Source organism: Durio zibethinus, chromosome 25, assembly GCF_047325235.1.
Source record: "Durio zibethinus cultivar Kanyao isolate XHJ-2024 chromosome 25, ASM4732523v1, whole genome shotgun sequence".
In the NCBI taxonomy this organism is placed as follows: Eukaryota; Viridiplantae; Streptophyta; class Magnoliopsida; order Malvales; family Malvaceae; genus Durio; species Durio zibethinus.
Window position 1 is genome coordinate 15,267,485 of NC_143186.1, and position 9,560 is coordinate 15,277,044.

The following is a 9,560-nucleotide window of genomic DNA, read 5'->3' on the forward strand; positions in this document are numbered from 1 at the left end:
GATGTATTCATATATGTATATATATATGAGGCCTAAGCAACACGAACGTAAATAATATGACTTGGTTTCAATGATTCTGACAAATCCAAATAAAAAATTGGCGTTTTACTTGGTTGAAATCTTGGTACGGCCAATATAAGATGGTTATGCTCCATGTTGAACATTAGAAGAATTCCAACTTCTCACCAGCCTTTTTATGCAGTAGTGATACTTGCCCCGCTTATCCTAACAATTTATTCCACCTGATAATTATCTTTCAACTTGGAAAAAAAGCACATAGATGTAAAGCAGTTTTTTTTAATTATTGAAGTAATAAAATGTAAAATAAAGAAAACAATTCATAAAGTCGAAGTTTAAATCGTGTAAAAAATGAACACAAATAAAATTAAACAATTTAAAAGGTCTGGCAAAAAGAATTAGAAAGACTTGCAATTAGTAGTTTACCAAAAATGTTTCTTCCTCATTATAAGATCTAAAATTTTTTCTAACCGCTTTGGTTGTGGTCTCTCGTCAGTGTTGTCACTCTCACTAGTTCCTGCCTCCTCATCGGTATTCCGTTTTCGCTTTAGGGCACCATTCCTTGTTAATCCATGATCAATTCTGTCTTGATGGATATCATTAAAATTTGCAGAAGTTGGACTGCTATGCTGGTCGTTTATTGGTGCCATCTCTTCCAAATCTTTCTTGTACACTATTCGAACCCCATATTTCTTCAACTTGGGACGCATGCCATTTACACAGGGTTCCAATAACAACTCAGTTTCATTGCCTTCCTGGTCTGCTCGATCTTTGCTCAATAAATTCTCATTTTCACCATATCTGTCCTCCAATAATAACGGATATAACTTGTCTCGAGACCAATAACGTAGCCAAAGGTGGTCCTTCGTAACTCGAGGCGGTCTATAGTTTCTCCTAAAAATAAAGTCACTACAATCGACTTTTCGAGAATTTCTACCACTAATAATGACTTTAAACCTGAAACCATCCTCTTCACTATCACTATTATCATTGAAGGCAGACACAAATACGCAGCACAAAGCAACTCCCATCCACCGACTATCATTCTGAATATTAGGAGGCAGTTTTATCTTTATTGATTCAGCCCTATGATGGCAGAACCATTCTGGGATTTCACTTCCAGGGATAAAAATATCAATTATTGTTCTTTCATTTGCAAATACCTGCAAAACAAAATTCGGTTGACTGTGAGATTCAGTCAAAGCGAGGGAGATACAGTTAACATTAGACTTTTAAATTGAACAACGCCTGCACTAATATCATGATAAATTATTAAGACAAATTCAATTTAAAATCAATTGGTAATAGATAGAGTGAGTTGAATGACCCTTGTTTTATTTATATGTTCAAAATACCTTAATTGAACAGAGGTGTGGTTTCATTTATCACCACTTTCATATAAGAAAAATATTGGAGAAAGTCAATACTTTTCAACGTATACCAACCTTCATATGGTTTTTTAGTAATGCTAATGAATCGTTATTGGCCGCCAATCTGTAGCAATTAGTACCATGAAGATAAACCCAATCTAGTGAATTGCATACGGTTGTCGGATTTTCTAATACTTCCAATGAAACACAACCATCTATGATCACACCTTCTATGCTTGCTAGAAGGTCAGGCAATGATTTAAGCCGCTTGCAATCTGACAATAGGAGAAAACGAAGCTTGGAAAGTCGAGTAACAGTTTCAGGTAGGCTGATGAAACTGTTACCACTAAGATTTAATTCTTCTAAAGATGATAAGCAGCAAATATCATCAGGAATATTCCCTTCACAAAGGTTGCAGTCACTTAGATTCAACACTTTTAAAAAACTCAAACCTGACAAACGAGGTAACATTAGAGCCAAAGAGTCCGTACTTCCTCTTTGCAATACCTTGAAAAGAGAAGGCGGATTTGGTCGTAATTTGGATGGTGGTCCCTTGCATCCCCTGAAAGACAAGACTTTAAGCTTTTTATATTGAAAAATGAAGGATGGTGGTTTTCGCATGGCAGTTTCACTTAAATCAAGCTCCTCTAATAATTCTACTTGCTGCAAATTCTCCGGTAAAGTTTTGATTCTAGAACAGCCTGAGATATTAAGAGTTTTTAGAAATTTACACCCATCTATGCTGCTTGGGAGACTGGAAAGCTTTCTGCAATTTTTGAGATTTAACAAAACTAGATTGCTGAGTTGTCCAATTGAAGAGGGAAGTTCTTCAATTCCTGTTCCATCTAAATAAAGCTCCATCAAACATTTCATTTCCCGACCAATTTCTGGAAACCTTTGAAGATTTGAGCAGCCTGTAAGAATTAATGTTTCAAGTGATTCCGTTCCAATTTTGGTTGGAAGACTCCTAAGACTTTTGCAGTCTCTTAAATTCAAATGTTTAAGCTTTTTTAGAACTCGGATAGATGGATGAACATCTACAATTCTGGTACAACCTTCCAAAATTAAACTTTCGAGATTTGGGGCCATTGTTAAGTCTGGTGTCTTGATCAGGTTTTGGGAGCCTTTGAGGTTGACCAATTTCAACTTATATAATGACTCCTGAAAACAATAATAAATTACAGAGAGACAAGAGAAAACACAAGAAAAGTTATATGTTATTCAGATTATTGATAATTCATCTCAAAATAAGCAAAAAGAAAAATATCAAGTAAAGTAATTCTTACTATTTTTCCCTTCCATAGTTGTTGAATGCGGCTATAAGGTACAAGAAGTGCAACAAGGTTGTCCGGTTGGAAGCTTGAAGGCAAGGACTTTAAAGGATATCCATGCCACTCAAAAAGCCGTAACTCATTGGAAAGGTATTTGAGATCATGAGAATTTGGGAGATAGAAGGCTTTGAGCAATCTTAACTTTTTCATCTTCAAGAAGGCATTTGCACTTAATGTGAGAGATTTCAGTTCCTTGCTAACCAAGGGTAAAACAAAAATGAGCTTCCAAATATACAAAGCATTCGACACCTAAAAAACTAGAATTAATATTCACCAACACATATATCTATCTATCCTACTTTGAAAGACTATTGTGTTTTATTGATAAATTGAACATATGGGACATTGAAAAATTAAGCATGAAAGCTTTTGCTATTTTCTTTTACAATAAAATAATAGGCATAAGTATAAAAAAGCCCTTAAACTAAAATTAAATAATATCGTAGTCTTTATCATTTTATTGTAATTAATTAAGTGCTCAAACATTTATTTTTATTAATTGAACCCTTATTGGATGAAAATTGGTTAACCACCAACACTAATTTCCATCCAATTGAGAGCCTAATTGGATGAAAAACAAATGTTTAAAGGCTCAATTAGGTAAAAGTTCAGTTAGATGAAAATAATTTTTTGAGAATTCTTGATTGCAATAAAATATAGAGGCTTGGATAATTATGTAATTTTTGTTAAAGAGTCTTTTTTTTTTTAAAATTTAAGTCTAAACAATAAAAGGTAAAAAAAATAATAATAAACAAGAAAAAAAAAAGGCAAATAACAAAAAGTAAACAACAAAAACATCAACTAATCGATGGAATTTTTTCTTTTAAATTACACAATCAGTTCTCCTATTTCCTGATTTTATTTTTTTATTGGTTATGCTTTAAATCTCATTAGTCATTTAATTATTACATATGACTCGTCTCTTCAATTTTGACTAGTTTGAGGTTATAATAATTGGAATGAGAGGATGACAGACATGAAAGGAGAGAACTATTTTATTTATTTCAAATCCAATGGACTTTCATACGTTAAAAAAAAAAAAAAAAAGAGTAAACGAATGTAACCTATAACAAAATATTCTTATGTCTAGCAATCACGAGTCAAGATCAAATAATAATAAAAACAACAACACTAAAATTATACATATATACATAGATACATGTGTTTGTATGTTTTTTCACCTTTTATTGTCGATGATCATGCCTTCAATCATTTCTGTAGCCTAAAAATAAAATTAAAGCATAAGAGGACACAAAATGAACGTTATAAATTACATGATAAAATTCATTTCCCTAGCCTAAAAATAAAAAAATAAAGCATAAGACGACACAAAATATTGGATGGCATAAATTATATGATAAAACTTGTGAAAACTTACATTTATGATTATCAGTCTTAGGTTTAACATTATTCTAGTCTGTTGGTTCAAAGATAATGAATAAAAATTATGAACTAAGTAAAGCATTTTTAAATAAAAGTGATTCAACGAAATTAAATTCTTATTTTTACACATCCTATAAGTTTTATTAATATTTATAATGAACAAAAAAATATTTTAAATGAAACACTTAAAAAATATAGTGAACAAAAAAGTTCATCTTAATCAAAATATTTAAAATAACACTTTATAAATATAATAGATTATATATATTAAATATAATAGATTATAAATGATATTAATGATATGATCTTGCCATGTCAATTGAATTCTTAATTGCCATGTCAGTAGCATTTGCTTCACTTTTGGGTATAAATGATATTATCCTCTCTTAAGATTCTAACTTGAAACTTTTAAAATAAAAATTTAATTAAATTTAAGTGTTGGGAAGAGTTCTCTTGATACATATATATTTATTTATTTCTCATTGATTAGGCAGATCATTGTTTTTAACAGCCATTCGCCTTTCCTATCATTGATATTCCTTAACTACACAAAATGTATAAACCTTATATAATAATTCAACACAAATGGTAATGTGGGGGTGATTTCATGAAACAAAAGTATAGTGACTTAAAATAAGTTAATGACTAATTCGTGTATCCTAATTAATATATGAAATTTAGGATTAATGTCATAATAGTAATTTATCATGTTGAGCATAAAATCTAAATAAATAAATAAAATATTTCGCAATTTTCGTGGAATGACTTACAGTGTTTTTTGTTAGCACATGATAGACATCCTTTTCGTCCCACAATCTACAACGTTTTCCAGGTTCGTCCAGAGATTTTTGCCTAACAATTTTTCTTCCCATCTCTTGTAGCAAGTCATGCATCCACAATTTGTTATCTTTATCAACTGTTACAAGAGATTTCTTAATGAGAACATCTATTCCAATATCGGGGAAAAACTCGCAACCATCCAATACTTTTATGACAAAATCTTTCTCCTCCTTATTGAAGAAGCATGCTATATCTAGAAATATATTCTTCTCTATTTCGTCTAATCCATCGAAGCTTATTTGAAGTCTATCGAGAATTTCTTTATTAGAATCTCTTTTAAGTCTTTCAATTGCACTTCTCCATTGAGTTGCATCTCTACCGCACAAAAAAGAACCCAAAACTTCAAGAGCTAATGGAAGGCCGTCAGCATATTTTATAACATGTCTAGAAAGCTCAACGAAGTCATCATTTTTCGGCACTGTATCACTATTGAAAACTTTCAAATTCAAGAGGTGAAGTGCTTCATTGGCATTCAATAATGCCGGCTTATACACATCATCAACTCCATAACATCGCAGCAAATGTTCATCTCTAGTTGTTATGATGATTCTACTCCCTAACCCGAGCCAATTAAGCCTTCCAACCAAGAATTTTAAGTGCTGTATGTTATCAACATCGTCAATAACAAGAAGAATCTTTTTGTGAGATAGCCTATGACTAATCATGGCAATCCCTTCATGAACATTGAATAAATTGAAACTTTCTTCCAATAAGGTCTGAGAAAGAAGTTGTTTCTGTAAAGAAACAAGTCCACATTTCTCTGAAACTTCTCGAACATCGGCAAGAAAGCTTTTACCTTCAAAATGAGGTGACATTTGGGTATAAACAACTCTTGCAAGAGTCGTTTTACCAATGCCACCCATACCACAAATCCCTAGGATGCGAACATCGTCTTCCCCAATGTCTATTTTCGAATACAACTCTTCCAAACGTGAATTAATTCCAATCAATTCATCAGGAAAAATTGAATATGTTTGACATAATTTAGCCGATATCTTTTGGACAATGTCTCCAATAAATTCCGATTCATGCCTACAACCACCCAAAAAAGTTGCTAATTGAGAAGTTAACAGCTAAAGAAAATGACGATGATGTTAAATGAGTAAAGAAACTCGACATAATGTTTTATCAAACAAATGTATGATAATGTTAAGAGTCATTTGATTCACGAAATCTTAGATTTCAAGAGAAAATATGATTCTTGAGAAAGTTTTGATTTATGGCAAAGGTGATTTTATTGGCATGGGAATATTATATTCTTATGTTTAGTTCGGAAGAAGTTAGATGACTTAAATAAAGTTTTTTTACAATAATGTCCTTCATTACATGTCAAATACATCATTTTTATTAAATATAATATAATCTTTTACCAACAAAATTTGAATTCAAATATAGTTTTTTATTAAAAAATAAAAAAATATAATAATATGATGTTAATGTAATAAAAACAATGTGATCACCTTAGGGAAAAAAGGAAATTACACAAATACGATGTTTTTCAAAATAGAAGTGTAGTATTTGGTTCATATACAATGTTACCATCTTCTATAACATCGTATTTGAATCAAATAAAAAATTAAGCAAAGAACAACCATACATTTATCTAATAAAAACATCATTTTTTACATTTAAATAAATATTATGTTTCCATATAATGACAACATTTCTATCTTGAGAAACATCATATTTGAGAAAAAAATAAAAAAAAAAAGTTTTTAAGAGTCATTCATGGCGTTTCTAAATATAAAAACACGTAAATGATGCAAATATTTGTAACTTCACAGAAACCCCATAATCCCTTAAACCCTATAAACAAATTAAACAAAAAGACATTTGAATCGAACAAATAATGCAGAATAATCATTTGTAACATATAGTAGACTAACCATTTATTAATAAATAGAAGATAAAATGAATAGTACGAAGATGACATCGTGAAAGTTGAGGCTGATTTGGTTGAAACAAAAAAAGTTTTGATTAAAATTTTGTGATATCGTCGAAAAAGAGAAAATAATCTTCGTTATTAAAAAAAAATTATTTTACTTTTTGAAAGTGGTCTTTGTTGTTTGAATAGTTATTTTGTTAACAACTACTACGTTTGTTATATTAGAAATGCAGTCTTGATAGCAAAATGATAAAATATACAGAGGTGATAAATTAATTATTTCATAGCAATTACAATGTTTTGTTCAAAAAAAAAAATTATCGTTGTATTAAAAATTTTTCAAAAAAAAATTATTAAACAATTACTGCATTTGGTTTTCCACAAATGTCATATTTAACATTAAAATATAAAAGAGAATACTCAGAACACTACGTTAAGCTTCCAAGGAATACAATATTTGTGTGATTTTACGTTTATGAATAAAAAATTATTATTATATTTTTTTCTATTGGTTGATTTTCAAAAGGATAAAATAAAATGAAATAATTTTTTATTCAGGTCAAATATGTTAAAATAATAATTTTTTTTCCGAAATCTTGAAAAATCACAAAAAAGATGTGAGTTTTTTATTCCAAAAATTTTAAGTATTTTTGAAAATCTAAAATTACCTTCAAAAATTAGATACCTATAAACCAAATGTGCAATGACATTCCCACAAACAAAATTTTTAAAAAAAATATCAAATTCTTTCAAACCGCCCTAAAAATTTTAAATTTATCATTGTACTTTCTTATTAGTTGTCAAAATAAAATACTAGCAATTGTCTTTCAGGTTACAAGTATTTATGACTTTATTTTAGAGTTTAAATTATAAGTTATTTTTAATACAATGCCGGTTTAATTTTTTAATTCTATAAACACATTAAAAACTACAACACATTTTATTTTCTAATATACATCAAAATTATGTGTCTCCCAATTAACTTCTATAAACTCTGCGTTGATTAAATAATTTCTCTCAAAGTATATTAAAATCATCCAAATCCATTCTCATTAACTAAAACTTTGATTAAGTTATGAGACAGCATTGTTTTAGTGAGTGCCTCAGAACTCATTTCTAGGATGATCCTAATATATTTTTAAGCTCTTTTTGTTTTTTTATAATAGAATATGGGAGCAAAAACAGAGCAAAAATATAACAGGGCTTGTATTCATAGAAAGTAGAGAGCAAAAGAAAGAGTTACCTGCTATTTAAATGCCATCCTTTGACATTAGCCACTTCAGTTAAAGCAATTCTCCACCTTTGGGTCTTGACTTTGTTTTCCTTGTATTTCTCCTCATGTTTGACAAAGGCTTCTTCAACTTTCCCTGTCTGTCTTCTCAAATCAGATGGATCCACATCATAGAAAATTGGGAAAATTTTATGCCCCTTCTCGTTTTTCTGTTTAACGATCTCATGGAGCTCGTCCAAGCACCAACCTGAAAAGGCATACGTTTCAGAAAAAACAATTACTGAACACCATGACTCTTGAATCGCTTTAAACAGTTCTAATGCGATCTCCTCTCCGGCCTCAAGCTTTGGATCATCCCTGAAAGTGACGATTCCATTCCTTTTTAAAGCAGCATATAGATGATCACTGAAGTTTTTGCGGGTATCTTCACCTCTAAAACTTAAGAAAACATCATATTTGTGTCGAGAAATAGAAGAAGAAGATGATGATGATAGCGACAACATAAGGAGGAGGAGGAGGAAGATATCTCAATCTGGTGATTGAAATCGTTTTTTTGTTTTTCCTTCTATCAGAAAATAGGCCAATACCCACAGAGAAACTAGAAACAGTGGAGTTGGAGAATAAGTAAAGGGAACAAAAGATCAATTTCCAAGGAACGAAACAAACATTTCACAACAATTTAACTATGGAGGCTAGGATAGATCCAGCCTAGCCTGTAGACGGACCGGTGAATTCTCCAAATTCTTTACATTCGGAGAGACTAGGGTCATTCGTGGAGACTGGGGTCAAGGTTAACGTGATTAATTCAAACACGCCAAACTTTGAAGTTTGAACACAAGCGATGCTTACAGACTTGGAGGGTCATTCGTGGAGACTGGGGTCAAGGTTAACGTGTTTTTAATTCAAACACGCCAAACTTTGAAGTTTGAACACAAGCGATGCTTACAGACTTGGAGGGTCATTCGTGGAGACTGGGGTCAAGGTTAACGTGATTAATTCAAACAAGCCAAACTTTGAAGTTTGAACACAAGCGATGCTTACAGACCTGGAGGGTAATATTAACGTTCAGTATAAGTTTTTATAAATATAATGTCATAATGTATAAATTGATAGACTTATCACTAGATATAAATTTTATAAGTCACCATTAATTTTTTATGTTAAGATGTAATTAGTTACTTGACAGAATTTATCCTTTTTAAAGAGAAATCCTCATATTAACTTAAGTGTTTTTAAATAATAGATTCTAGTCTACTAAATCAGATTTAAGTTTGAGAGTATAATTACGTATGAAAAATGTTATAGCACTCTCACAGTGTCCATCCAAAAGATAGTATTAATTTGATTTCAAATTATCCAAGCCTTAAAATTTATTTATAATTTATCAACTAGTTTTAATATTGAAAATTTTCCTTAAATTACTCCAATATGTTTGTCATAATTTAATAATATTTTCTCACCTTTGGAATATTTAAGGAGACTATTTGTTATGCTTTGAAGAG

The 9,560-nt window shown here is 30.5% G+C and overlaps 1 protein-coding gene across 2 annotated transcripts; it reads right to left on the reverse strand.

Annotated features, from left to right (window-relative positions):
* Positions 1-279: 279 nt before the first annotated feature.
* Positions 280-9,101, reverse strand: LOC111275835 (TMV resistance protein N-like). 2 transcript variants are annotated; one of them, XM_022861379.2, is made up of 6 exons: positions 8,071-9,091; positions 4,873-5,974; positions 3,901-3,941; positions 2,675-2,915; positions 1,464-2,549; positions 280-1,181 (listed from the first exon to the last, which is right to left on the reverse strand). In XM_022861379.2, the coding sequence occupies exons 1-6, from the start codon at positions 8,559-8,561 to the stop codon at positions 441-443; spliced, it is 3,702 nt and encodes a 1,233-aa protein (XP_022717114.2). In that variant the 5' UTR covers positions 8,562-9,091; the 3' UTR covers positions 280-440. The 2 variants fall into 2 exon arrangements, with proteins under 2 accessions (XP_022717114.2, XP_089610886.1); XM_089754760.1 differs by having other exon boundaries at positions 1,018-1,203; positions 8,071-9,101.
* Positions 9,102-9,560: the final 459 nt, after the last annotated feature.

Excerpts from the sequence above, each read along its gene's own strand:
- LOC111275835 (XM_022861379.2), bottom strand. The coding sequence starts at position 8,561 with ATGTTGTCGCTATCATCATCATCTTCTTCTTCTATTTCTCGACACAAA. Across the intron at positions 5,975-8,070 it reads GGATGGCATTTAAATAGCAG|GCATGAATCGGAATTTATTG; the intron begins GTAACTCTTTCT and ends GGGTGGTTGTAG. Across the intron at positions 2,550-2,674 it reads AACTATGGAAGGGAAAAATA|GAGTCATTATATAAGTTGAA; the intron begins GTAAGAATTACT and ends TATTGTTTTCAG.